Genomic DNA, 14,277 nt, shown 5'->3' with positions numbered 1-14,277 from the left:
AGTGAATACCGTGCGACTGAGCGAGATGCGCCGACCCTCACGACGTTACAAGTGTGTGTTGTTGGCGCGCGCTTTTCACTTGCGCTACACTTGACAAAGTAGAAAACAGAGAATCGAGGTTACTCCTTTAGAGGAGTAACTAACCTACCACAGCCATTTCTTCTTTTTGGGGCTAACTATATACGAAGATAATCGGCGCTCTCGTGGTTAATCCTCAAAGGCGCAACATTTATTTTGCGCAAAGGTAATACCCAACTTCGTTGAAGACTGTGCAGCATTTCGAAGACTGTGCAAGCAATGTGACTAAAAACGAAATCGACGTGCAAGCATCACATTCAGAGATAAACTGCGGAAAATCTGTAGCAAGCACGCGGGATTTGAACTCAACAACACTCGGTCAGCATGCGTGTACACTGACCACCACAGCACAGTACGCTACGGTACGGTCTGGAAGGAAACAGGTCTGTACAGGCACCGATGGGTCGTTTCCACACGGCGGGAACACTCCTGCAGGTACTCCAAAAAAAGGGTGCTTTCTTCTAAAAGGAGAAAAGCGCCTCTCCTCCCGCGCGGTGTGCGAACTTTTTGCACACATTTCACCTTTTGGAGGAGCGAAGTGCCCTTTTCGGGGTAACTGCGCAGTTTCTCCGGAAAACTTTGTAGAGTGCACGTCCGATTTCTTCCTCTGTGCCGGCGGCTTTGTGGGTGCTGGCTGTGCTCTCTTTTGCTGCGGTGCCTATACGTCCCAGTTTTCCGTGGTCCCGTGGCAAGCGGCGCTTACCTTGACACCGGAGCTGCTCCTGCACTGCTCGCTTCTCCTTGAAATCGAAACAGCGACTCAGCGCTCTAAAGGCGTCTAGAAATAACTAACCGTCGCGCACTCGCCCAAAAGGGGTTTCCTGTCCTGATAAGTGGGTCATAAGCTATACCTATTGCAGCGAGAAAAAAAAAAGGTGCGAAATTTTTGCGTCACAAGCACCACTGGCGACGCCTATCGCTCATGAGTGACACAGTGAAAATTATTGATTGATTTGTGGAGTTTAACGCCACAAAACCGCCATACGATTATGACAGACGCCATAGTGGAGGGCTCCGGAAATTTCGACCTCCTGGGGTTCTTTAACGTGAGACCAAATTTGAGTACCCAGGCCTACAACATTTCGCCTCCATCAGAAATGCAGCCGCCGCAGCCGGGATTCGAACCCGCGACCTGCGGGTCAGCAGCCAAGTACCTTAGTCACTACGCCACCGCGGCGCGGCACACAATGAAAATGAACTTGACTCTTTCTTAGTCGGAAAAAGCATGAACCTCACTGTATAATAGACGTCTTCTGCGCCTCTCGACATGCATTATGGATTGTCAGACCCGCTTTTGACTTCCTGTCATCCTATAACGTAGACATCATCTGTGTATTATGTGTGTGTGCATTCACCGGAAGCCTCAACGAGAGTTCATGTGCATGTCCGGAACTAATGCACATGACGTGTGCTCTACACCGTACATAGTACACATTGCGACTTACGGTCGATTTTTAGGGGCGAAGCCTCATGTGGCCAAGTCTTGTTGGCATACGCCACGCTCCACAAAACCGGAACATAACACCATCACAACAAAAAACTTAAACACAAAAATATACGACTATATGTGTACGTCAATCAAGTATGTGACGGCACAATACATGATCACCTGCACCATCCATCAGTCCATCCATCCATACATCTGTTCGTCAGTCCGCTGTCCGTACTTTATACTAGTCGGCGGCTTCAACGTGAACATTATAACCTAGTTTTACCCACTCGCCCTTATTCACTTGCTAGAGATGCATAGATTTTTTTTGTCTCTGCATGTTCTAGTGTGCGTACAAATTATATACGGAGACCACATCAGCACTGATTAGCTTACCCTGTTGCCGACTTATCCTGCGGGTGACATTTCTATTTTTCGTATGTCACGATAATTACTTGCGACACTGCAACCACTGCGGCACAAATATAAGAAATTTTCGTACAGGTAAACCTCAAAAGGCGACAAAATTGAATATATTTAATTCATTATGTGAAGCACAATAGAAATATTATTGAAATCAAAGTGACGAAAACGAAAAGCCAGAATAATATAGCGCGTTGTATTTTCGTAACAATAATGTGCCAATCTGTGGCATACAGAGATAACTAATAGCGAAGCCTTTAGACCATCTGGTAAAAAAAAAACATTCTAGAGGAAGGCTCGGGGAAACTTGGACGACCTGTTATTCTTTAACATGCATTGAGATGGCACAGTACAGGATCAAATTCCGTTTGAGGCAGCTGCATTCTCGATTGAGGCAAAAATACTTGAGGCCATGTATTTAAATATAGGTGCACGTTAAAGAATTTCAGGTGGTTGAAATTTCCGGGGCCCTCCCCTATGGCGTTTAACATAATCATCTTTTTGGACGTAAGACCCCATCAATTACAATTACATAGAACAGTAAATGGATCTGTAATAATAATTGACAGGGTCTTAGGTCCAAAAATATTAGGATTATGTGTAACGCCATGGAAGAATGCCCCGGAAATTACATCCACCTGAGATTGTTTAACGTGCATATAATTTCGCCGCCATCGAAGTGAGACCATCGTGACCAGTAAAGAAGCCATAATTTTTTAGTCAGCCGCTGACCACCTTAATCACCTTATACTACCACGGCAGACTCCGGAAAATTGGTTTGAACATAGGCCTCGTACTCTCACTTTTTCGTGCCTTTGGGGATATCAGAACCACTCTCAACTAATCCGTATTTTTACCCATGTAGTGACGTCTGTGTATTACCAACGTGCATTGCTTTCATTTCAATGCAAAAAAAAACAATGAATAAAGGATTGACACGGGAACTTCAGCGCGTATACTGCAAGCCGCAATAGATATACCAGTAAAACGAAAGCGAGAAGACTCTGCCAGGCGAGAAACTAGATTTCAGCCAATTTTCGTAACTGCATTGCAGGAACTTCATAATTATCGAAATAACTATACTCCATCTAACAACTATCATGCAGCACAGCCGAATTTATACAAAGATTACGCAAGCAGTATCCCTGCGCAGCACATAATATAGTTCCGGGATCAACTCCCATCCTCTTCAAAAAAAAGAAGTATAAGTTCATCCAGGGGAGAGAGAAAGAGAGAGAGAGACGAAACAGTAGAGAAGAAATGCAGGCCAGTAAACCCGTTTAGAACCGCTAATCACTTGGAGCCACATCCTGTATGATCACGTGCATATATCCTGCAGCGACTGAATGATTCATCGATCAATTGGCCGATCGACTGAATAACTGATTGATTGAATGGTTGATTGATTGATTGATAGTCGATTGATTAATTGATTGATTGACTGTTCATTGATTGACTGGTAGATTGATTGATCGATTGATCGATCGATTGATTGATCGATTGATTGATTGATTGATTGATTGATTGATTGACGATTCGCATCATTTCTGTTGTAAGCCTACAGTGTTTCTCGGTGACACCGTACCAATGTTTAATTGTTTGTGACATCGCAGGAGCTGAACCGATAAGAGAGCCACCACAAAAAAAGCCAAAGGGAACAACAGCCAGCCGCCTCTCGGCCCGTCAGCTTCGGCGCTTTCCCCTTGACGTGGCCGGTGAGCGTAGACTATGACGATGGATAACACAGGGTTTCGGAAGCTGGTGCGACACGCCCACGACGAACCAATCCGCAACCACAACGCGGTCACCTTCAAACTTCTCCGGACCGGTAAGTGGAAATATCTCGACGCCAGTGAGAGAATTTCGAAGCACCTTGAATGATCCCTATCCTCCGAGATTCCTGAGAGCACCCTCAACCGTATGAATCCAAGAAGCCAAGTATTAAATAGGTGACAATAATTCGTCTTCCTATCTCTATGACTAAATATTCCTTATATTGAGACGGATGAAAATGCACGAAAAATTGTCACATTCTTCAGTCTGATTTCAAGACTGTGAGTCCGTGTCCAGGTGACGAATAGGGTGCTTTTTTGTCTACTTTTCATTCATTTTCAACTTATGTTGTAACTACTTTACCGCGAATAAATGCACCAATTAGCGCCCTTTGTATCTTACACGGCCTAATTGTCTGTCGGTTTCATTCGGTTGGGCCTAACAAGAAAATGAGGCAGAAAGTGAGATTATTCGAAACTATCAAATATTCGCACACCTCTACAAATCAGCCATTCGGCAACGCTGACTTTCACAAGCAAGCCAACGTTGGCGTTGGAAAAGTTCATGCTTCTCGGCTTGTGTGTATCAAACGTGGGACATGCGCCATAATAATTATAGATATGAGATAACGACAAAGTGGTTCCTTTCTCTGCTGCACAGTTAATTTTCTTAATGATCATTAGGCGTGCTTAGCAATAACGGAAGCTCCGACAACTTCCTCAGTAGCCCATATCTACGAGCGGTTGCAAGTTAGCAATTCCACTTGGCATGTAGTCCAAACGTTTTCACCTTTCAAGGAATATATTTTCTGCTTCAATGAACACTTTCTCGCGATAAAACACCCCCTTCTACACCCTATTTGCGATCAGCGCCAATCCCTCAAGCGGCTACCGCAAACAGTCCGAGTGAGGAAAGGGCCTATTTCTGGACACGCTTTAGGGGTCTCTACGCGGGCGCGGTCGCGTATACCGAGATCCATTTATCTCTCTCCCCGAACCGCCTGCGTCGCAGACCGGCGGCTCCTGAAAGGGTTAGGAGACCTTGAACGACATCCGGATTCGCAGTGGCCCAGATGCGGCACTCCCACCCCGCTTCCGAACGAAGCCCTGAAAGTGCGTGTCGCCGCACTTCGAGGTTATTTTCGGGTAGGGCACTTTTCTTTTACCCTCCGACCATTATCCCATCTAGATTCTCCATCCTTTTCCACTCACCACCGTTCAGGTCGTGGTCCATGCAGAGGAAAGGAGTGCTCGGTATAGGGTTTATGGTTCGCGGTGGTCCGCGTTCTTCAATCACAGTTGCACTTTGTCGCACTATAGAAACCGAGGACCAGGCGGCATTCGGTCGATGGAGAGACTGAAATCAGGAATGCCCTGGGCATCGGACTGTCTGTCGCGCCGTATTCGAACCGGTAGCGTCGGCCTTCGTACCAGCCAGCCACAAGGCTTGCTGTGCTGCGTTCCGGAACCGCATTTTTAATTTGTTTTTTTACCTTTTCTTTTCAACCTCGAAGAACCTAATTAAAAGCGAAGCATTTCTTGGCGAACTTCAGCGACTTTTACCGTATCTGTCTATCAGCCGCCTACGACTTTTACCACTTCGGGACGTTTCGATAATGGGATCTATACCATGATTGGTATGGCATAACATGACTGTATGACGAGCGTAAGTGACTGGTCATGACATGAAGATCATACACGTATGTCATAAATGTCATGATTTACATGCCATGCTCTTACTGCTGTTGCGGTGGTTTCGTTCACATGGCATACTGCACAACTATATGGGTATGACATGACTGCGTGGCGAAGATAAGTGACATGCCCTAACATGAAAATCATGACATGCGTGTGATGTAAAAACATGACTACATGACACGCTCATGATGAGCTCGCGGCCGTTTCGCTAGCTTCACATGTATAAATTTGAAAATACGTGACATGAATGGACGACGAACACAAATACCAGGCGCAAACATGATAATCATGGAATGGAAGTCATGTACGGCATAATTCACGTCCACCTCGTAACTTTGTGCTGATTTTTAAAGTGACGTATCAACCTTCCTCATTCATGCTTCGCATATCATCTATTCGCACTGTGCGTGGAATCTGCCAACTATTTTTAATTAGGGGGTTTCTTGCCTCACCTGTGAACTACCGCAAAACTTTCTCTCAAATCCATCAAGAACAAATGAAGTTACAGGGTTTAGTCACATGCTTTGAACGTTTTTTTTTTTCTTTTTCTTCGTCCGCACGAACGTGCACAAGGCCACACACGAGAAAATAACACATGGGAAATAAACTATGTCACCATGCATAATTATCTCTAGCGTGAGAACGTGAACCCTTGCTCCAGTGCGATGTCGGGACCCGGTAGTGTTCCTACAGTGTAACTTTAGCACACTATGCAGCGTAGGACTGGCATGGGGCGCCAGCACACGGCAAAAAGCACGTGTTACCCAAACACCGCTTTTGCTTTGTGTGAGGTATTGGTATCAATAGCAGCGATTCGCTGTATGACGTCATACAGCAGCCGCCGGTATCCCCGAAGCGGGTGGAGACTCTCAAATAACCTTCAGGTATCAAGATCGGGCGCATGAGAAAGTGGCTTGCTCGTGGTCTGCTCGTCAACTTTCTCACCATGCACGACTACCAGAATTGGCGGGGATGTAGGCGGCCGCGTTTGCTTTCCACTGTTCTTTGACTAAGCACGAAGGGTGACTCGGAACCCCTATAATGCTGCACAGAGCTACGCACTTATCTATAGCAATATATCTTGATGCCAGAGGGCTAAAGTTATCCAAGCAGCTTCCATAGCCTACTCTGCCAAAAAGACTGCAGCGTCGTAGAAGGTTGCGTGTATAAAACAACAGTACTAATACATAAAGGCGGTAAACAAACACTGCCTGCTTAACATTCTCAAAAGCAATAACGCTCATGTTCTTGCCGCTACAAACTCTCTCTCTCGCTTATTCACTTCTTGATTGATCTCGCGAACAACGCGACTGACGTCTTGTTTGCAGCACTAAAGACAGTGAGGAAATATTCTACTCAGAATTGATCAAGTTTCATCTGATCATGTGTTCATCTAAGTTCTCACTCGTAGTTCTAACTCTAAAAATTGAGAACAGTTCAGGCAAAGAAGACGTGTTGGCAATCGCTGAGCATTGTCACAATCCGGTTGTTTCTGCGCCGACAAAGCATCTTTTTGCCCCGCAGAAAAGCATTCTTTGGTAGGTACCCGCACGTTTTCAACAATGACGGTTATGATAATGATTGTTCTGCCAATATGTCACGTGCCTAACAAGGCTTATTAATTGAACAATTGACTGGTAGACGGAAATGTAACATAAAGTAGTGCGCCACGACGCAAGCAAAAAAAAAATATGCACGAACAAAATGTCCTTATATATCAAGACTTATGCCTAGGTTGACAATCGAAACTGATTTATTACGAACTATCAAAGCCTTATATATAAATAAGCTATATAGAACGTTATGATCTAAGAAATATAGTACCTTCTGTAAAATGAATTAGGTAAAATATATAAATGAGATATACACGGCAACCAAGTCAAGGTTAGCGAAGCTGTTCTGATTTATATTGATGGAGCAAACATTCGCACGCCAAACACAAAAACGCCGAGGTTGCGAAGGATATAATATAGGATATTATGCGTAGGCTATGCTTATGCGTTTATAGAAATTAATTCTAGTTCAATCTTACGAATGCTGATATTCACTCGCTCTCTTGTATAACACATACTGTCATAAAAAAATGTGAGACTCGGCTGTGGTGGCGTAGCAGAGTCAATGCTCGGCTGCTGACCTGAAAGCCGCGAGTTTGGTCCTGAACGCGGCGGTCGTGTTTCTATGGAGACGAAACGTCATAGGTGCGTGAACTGTGCAATGTCAGTGCGCACGAAAGAACACCAGACGCTCCATATTCAAGGAGCCCTCCACTGCGACGTACCTGATAAACATATCGTGGTTTCGGAACGTAAAAACTCAAATATTGATGTTGTTGCCACTATTAATGAAAAAGCGAGGGTTCTGACCAAGATGACGCGAATCTCCGAGGCAGGAGTACCTGGTTGTACGCACACTTTTCAGTGCGACGGCTTACCAGGCAATCTTCCTTCATGAATATGCAACGGTACCTGAGATAGGCTACGCGTTTATTAAGCATAACATTGCTATTAGTAGTATTCCTTTACTTTTCTTACATGCCCTCGCCTGTCGCTCCATCATGGTTATATTCGTTACGCAAGCCGTATTCGTCCCGTCCTAAGTTAACGCTGGCTGTTCATCCTTTACGTAATTTCATTTGTTACCGTACCATCAGCTTAACTCAATTGTATAGCTAGACGTCGAAAACTTCTGTTCTGTTCTGTTCTGTTTTAACTCGTGGCAAGCAACGACATTTTGTGTTCTTTTGCGTGCTGGCCGGTGCGCTCAAGTTACGCTTCTGCCTGAAATGCGCTTTTTTTCGTAACAGCGCCCACTCTGCGCTGGAGCCAACATAGACTAAAGCAGCCGAGATGGGATTGGTGACTAGGAGTACGACAGAGACAGCAGACATTTGCGTTACGTAACCATAATTGCGCGCATTTCTGCCATCCGCTCGTTGTTCTCCTCTGTGCGCACGTGCAAGGTATCGTTCGCAAATATTGTTAGTTATCTTTCCTTTCTGTGTGTTGTCGGGCCCTGTGCGGCGCGCTCTTGTTTCGTGGACAAGACATCACGCCCACTGTTTTGGCGGATGCGTTTCACCTGGGTGCTCACACTTCAAGAGTGACCAGGCGGGTGCATAAATTGCTCACCTCGGGCCGCGATTTCTGTGTGTATGTGGACGCGAAAATGTTCCGGGCTGGTTACAGCTAACCAATAATAGTCACTTCTCATGGTGACACATAGGTGGAGGCGACAACGCGTAGGATCTGTTGAATAGAACGCAGAAAAAAGAAAAAGTTGAGCCGAATCTTCGTGAGCAGACAGCGAACTCCCAAATGGAAAACTGTTGTGCGCTCCGTTACGCTCACTTGTCCGTGTTCGAGGAATCTCCCTATCCCCTATCGTTTCAACAAGGTTCACTTCTTCTGCTTCTCCATAAAACTTCCTTATTTATTTATTATTTGTTTAGTTCCCTCCCGCCTCAACCGGTTGTAGGGAAGCAAATCAAATTTTCCTATCTGAGCTAGTTACACATCCGTCCTCTCACATATACCTGTACCTCTCTCTTTATTTCTCTATATCTTTTATTTTGCTTCCGTACTGTATCACGGTGCATTCGAGTCCTGCATTTTCACTCCCTAATGTCTCTACCATTCTTCACCCCTCCCTGGTCCCCCTCTAAACAGCCTTTCTTAGTCGCCCAACGTACTTCCTCTACCGGCACTTGGTTTCCATATGGCCCGACATTGTTTTCTCCGTCATTATAATTTTCTAGACTGCATTAAGCTTGGAACCAAGCTCTCTCGATTCATAATGGAACAGCGCAGAGACAAACTGCGAAGGAATACAAAGGAACACGCGCACTGTCTTGATTATCTCACGCGAGGCGACTCTTTCCTTGAGGCGTCTGTTGTGTACCTGACTCTGCACGGTGAGCGATGAAATTAGGACCGTCTTACTGTGTCGGATTAAATTTATCTTGCATGCTCTTTATTGATCAAAATCACATTTTCTGTTGCCGCAAGCCATTGCTATATGCAACGCAACTTTATTCTATTCAAAAACGAGGTTTCCTCGGAATGACAGTTCGTAAACCCAGTGCATCACTGATAACCCACAATATAGAACGTACCTTCGTATTTTGGCAAGAATATGCTACACTGCTTCAGAGATAAATCAAACGAACTTCCGGTTTAGTTGATCACTATGCATAGTGTCAATTACAACTCAAGATTGCCGGGGACGAAAATGATAACACGCTGGACAGTAATGATGGCGTTTCACAATCCCACGGAGCCTACGAGAGATCTAATTAATATACGCCATCTATTAAAAAAGCGACGACTGTACAAGCCAAGCCAACAGCAGTGCGCTTGCTTCGAGATAAAAGCGTGACGTCTGAGCACCGCCACGTCCGCTACGTCAAGAGTTTATGTAATGTAAAAATGAATCGAATTCACGTCCTCTGAAGAAGACCTATTCGAGAATGTAAAACCATCTAGCTCGTTCGCGGTAAGTAGTACATATTCGCCGTAACTACATGTCTTTCTCTTTTTTTTCACGTCACTGTGCACTAGCTATCCGGCAGGACAATAAGGAGGCTCTTTCAAAGAGAGGAACAGGTGCTTAGCCCAAAGGAAGCTACATGAAGCCATTTAGAAGATCTACGGAAGGCGCACGTTGTTTCCCAGTAGATATAAGGTCATATAAAGTCGCACGGAAGCCTTATACATTGCTCAAGCTGCAACAAAATGGAGTTATGTTAAAAAGAGAGAAAGAGAGAGAGAGAGGAGTCGCGGTGCGCAGAAGTTGGCTTTCGCAACGGGCCACTAAGCGAACAACGGGATGGGCTTTAACGTTGCATATAACAGTATACAAAGTTCCCATTCTCTCCCAACCTAAAGCCCATAAAACTCTAGCCGACATCCACACGGTATACCCACGCTAACCCCTGGTGCGCATCTCAGACAGAGAACGACTTGGTTGTCGCGGCTCGGCCACAACATCGCCTGACATTTTCCCTTATTTATGACCGACCTCGTCTCCGGCTCACACATAAACCCCGGGTACTTTTGTCGCGGCTCGTCAAGGCGAGACAGAGACCTGGGACATTGTTATTTAAAGCGGCACCGGTGTAGGTAGGAAAGCGTGCCACGCAATTCACGTGGGTCGCGGTGGCTCGCAACGCGCGAGAAAGAGTGTGCACGTCACGAGTTAAGGCGAGAATTATATGCATGCGTTTCACAAAATCGCGAGTCGCTTTCATTTTTTGTTTATTATTTTTTTCTCGGTAGAATCACGTCGGGCGTAATAAACTTCAAGCACGAATATTACCTTCCTCGGCGCTTCAAGCTTGTGCCGGCCCTCTGAAAGTTCCGTGCAGCGTCAATAATCGTCAATAATATCACCGCATTCGTCCACGGTGTTCAACTCGAAGGAACGGCCAGGCTCCATTGATATGTCAAGATCCATTCCTTTCCCCTCCATTTCATTCATTCTAATCTATTCATTTCATTCCATCCCTTCCATCCATCCATCCATCCATCCTTCCATCCATCCATCCGCCCGCCCGCCCGCCCGCCCGTCTATCTATCTATCTATCTATCTATCTATCTATCTATCTATCTATCTATCTATCTATCTATCTATCTATCTATCTATCTATCTATCTATCTATCTATCTATCTATCTATCTATCTATCTATCTATCTATCTATCTACAAAAATAACCTCTCGTAGAAACGGATTTGCCACCCCGAGAAAGTACACAAAACGTGCGACGCCATACAAAGCGGACAAATATTTTGGAGAGTAAATAAATCATTGAAGCACTGGCGTGTCGTGGCTCAGTGAAGTACTTCAAGTCCTTCATTGAGTCACGCTTGTGCTGTAAGCAGGTCCGTTAGAAAAATTATAAGAAAATCATCTTGTGGGAGAAGTCTTGCTAACAAATGTAATGTTCCGGGACAGAAGCGTAGAATGAATGAATGAATAATAATAATAATAATAATAATAATAATAATAATAATAATAATAATAATAATAATAATAATAATAATAATAATAATAATATAGGTACAACCTAACGTCCCAAACAAACCATATGATTATGAGAGACGCCGTAGTGGAGGGCTCCGGAAATTTCGACCTTCTGAGGTTCTCGATTACCATGCGCCCAAATCTGAGCACAAGAGCCCACAGAATTTTCGCCTCTATCGAAAATGCAGCCGTCGCAGCCGGGATTCGATCTCGCGACCCGCAGGTCAGCAGCCGAGTACCTTAGCCACTAGACCACCGAGACGGGGTCATAAAAGTAATGCGTTGCAGCTCGAACAACACAAGGACAAAACAAAACTCGAAGTAACGCTGCGTTGGTCTCTCTTTCATACATTCTTCTGGCCTTGTGTCGAGTTTACGACTCAAGCAATCGCTCCTAATGGCCTAGATGGCAACTATATAAGAAGACATGACGTTTCGGGTGATTTGGGCTTCCTTCGCATCTCGTAGAACAAGCGGCAGCAAGAGAGCATGCTCTATTTTTTTTCTTTAGGCCTGGCACTGTGGAATCAATGACGTAATCTCAGAACGCCGTACCTTAGACCGTGACCCCGCCACAACATTACTAACAACTAGGGTGGAGATACAAAGGTGGAAACAAGCACAGGGCCTAAGCTATACCTAACCTCCCTGCCTCTCCCCCCCCCCCTTTTTTTTGCTTTCTTCCTTTGTTCCAGAGGCAAGCAGACAAGTGGATGGTAAAGCGATCTCCACTGTTTCTCAGTGGTTAGGGCATCGGATGCGTTATCCAAAGATTGTAGGTTCGATTCCTAACTGCGAGAGCTTCATATTTCATGTATACTGTACTACAGTTTTAAAACCTATGTAACATAGCTTCGCTATCTGTTTTATTAGGTTGGGTCCAACAAAGAGAGCAGCCTTCAATCAATCACGTTTTTTTTTTGTTCAAGCAGACATCATAAATTTTTAGCTTCGAGACGGTGAAATTGTATGCCACCTTCTGTTCTGATATGCTCGATTTTAAAGGGCCGCCAATTACACTGGCAGATGTAAAGCAGTGCTATTGAACAGAATCAATCTAATAGTAATTTGCCTACAGAATGCTTTTTTTTTCGTCTTGCTCTCTCCACTCTAAAGCAATTTCCCGGCTCGGCATGCAAAAGAATGTGCTCAATTTTTGTCCTCTCGTCAGTGGTGATTTCGATAATTATTTTCCTCGCAGCCTTCAGCTCTGACATCGACATTTCAAAACTCCAGAGACAAAAAAAAAAGAGGGACACGGCCAGCGATAATTGCAGCGCCGCCTTTTCTTTTACGAGCGTGCCTTTCTGTGTTCTAACAAGAGACGAACAATGAGAGAGTTTTAATGAGATGCGCTGGAAATTAGGACGCACAATGGCATTCTGTTTTAACAAGCCATGAAAGGGACGTCGTTGACTGTCGGGATCTGCTGATTCATGGGCGCAGAATCATTCATGCAGTTGTCTGCCTTGCGCTTGGGTGTTTCAGCTAACGCGTTCGAGACGGTGCGCTAGCAGCTGGAGTTGTGCCAGCGGGAATTATAAAGAACATTCAAATTCGAAGCAGCTTTCTGACTTACATGACTAACGCCATACGTACGTGTGTCCGTACGAACGCCCCGCAACGCGTTCCCCTCGCCGCGGGTGTTGGAGCGGTGATAAGTAGGTCACGCCGCAGCTGCGCGTTGACGGCACGCTCCCCGCACAGTGCGCGCTGACGTCACACTCTCCCACGCCTGCCGCGCACTCACCGCAGTACCCGCAGCTGCCGCCTCATCCGTTCGCCCGCAACGCCCGCCGCTACCGCCGCTCGCTCCGCTACCACGACCGCCACTCGCTACACCGCCGACTTGTCATTTCACGCCTACTAAACCTGACGTGCGCCTAAAGTACGCGTTGAAACACTTATGTACTTGTCACAAAACCTACGCCAGCCCTCACTTCTAACGAATCTTCCGGTGCTCACCGCAGCACCCGCGTTAGTGTCATTCAGCCCGTGGCGCCACCCATGAGCAACGCTGCTGCTTCGCATTCCTTGGCGGTTCCCTTCGGGAAGATGGTGTGAATTTTCGAACGCTCCGTTTTGTTCATGCAGACATTGAGGCCTATTTAGAAAAGCTGCAACACGGAAAGCTGTACCAGAGCGAAAATTCTATAAGCTTTACTGGTTATTAGGAGCGACGACAACTGCAACGAAACCAGCCAGCATTGTTCTCCATTCCTTCATTCCTGTACACCTTTACTCGCATGCTGATTCTGTTGTACTTGCGTTATAGCAGTTATAGTGGCGACTATACTACATTAGAGTAGTGGTATAATTGCAATGAGAAATGCAAGCGAGGTCCTCTCTGTATTCCTCAGCCACTTTCTCATCGCTGCATTTATTTCTTTCCTAAAGGTCACTAAATGTGAGTACCCGTTAAGAGACGTAAGGAAAGAGCAACGCAGTGATAAGCCATGCGCCGATACAATGGATAATATCATTAATGTTTCAGCGAGTCAGTTAAAAAAAGGGTATAATCAGGAAATAAATAATCATGCTATATAGAAAAAGAAAGCGACCGGGAAACACTGAGTCTGAGGAAAGAATTTGCTTTTTTTTAAGGCAAAACTAATTTATTATTAGTTGAATGTTCCCGCTGAAAACAACGCAATGAAAAGCATGCGGAGACGAGCGATGATTGAATGACAACCCAAGTGATTAACTGATTAAGTGACAGTCGCGTGTGAACACCAGATCTGGAAAGAAGCCAACTTTCGGAAAGACGGGAAATTTCTTACACCTGCACGCGAATTACGGTCGACAGGCAATTTCGCGTTTACGCATTTTTTTTTCGAAATAACAAAGGCTATATCTGAA

The 14,277-nt window shown here is 45.2% G+C and overlaps 1 protein-coding gene across 1 annotated transcript in view; it reads left to right on the top strand.

Moving 5' to 3' along the window:
• Stacl (SH3 and cysteine-rich domain-containing protein) overlaps window positions 1-14,277 on the top strand; it is a 362,911-nt gene that overhangs the window by 115,305 nt on the left and 233,329 nt on the right. Inside the window, exon 2 of the mRNA XM_075875456.1 lies at window positions 3,544-3,758. Coding sequence (XP_075731571.1) covers window positions 3,659-3,758 — 100 coding nt within the window. The 5' untranslated portion in view covers window positions 3,544-3,658. The remainder of the gene's footprint in view (window positions 1-3,543; window positions 3,759-14,277) is intronic.

The sequence above is a fragment of the Rhipicephalus microplus genome, chromosome 10 (assembly GCF_043290135.1).
Source record: "Rhipicephalus microplus isolate Deutch F79 chromosome 10, USDA_Rmic, whole genome shotgun sequence".
Lineage (NCBI taxonomy): Eukaryota > Metazoa > Arthropoda > Arachnida > Ixodida > Ixodidae > Rhipicephalus > Rhipicephalus microplus.
The sequence above is the reverse complement of the archived record's forward strand: the minus strand, read 5'-3'. Positions and strand labels throughout refer to the sequence as shown.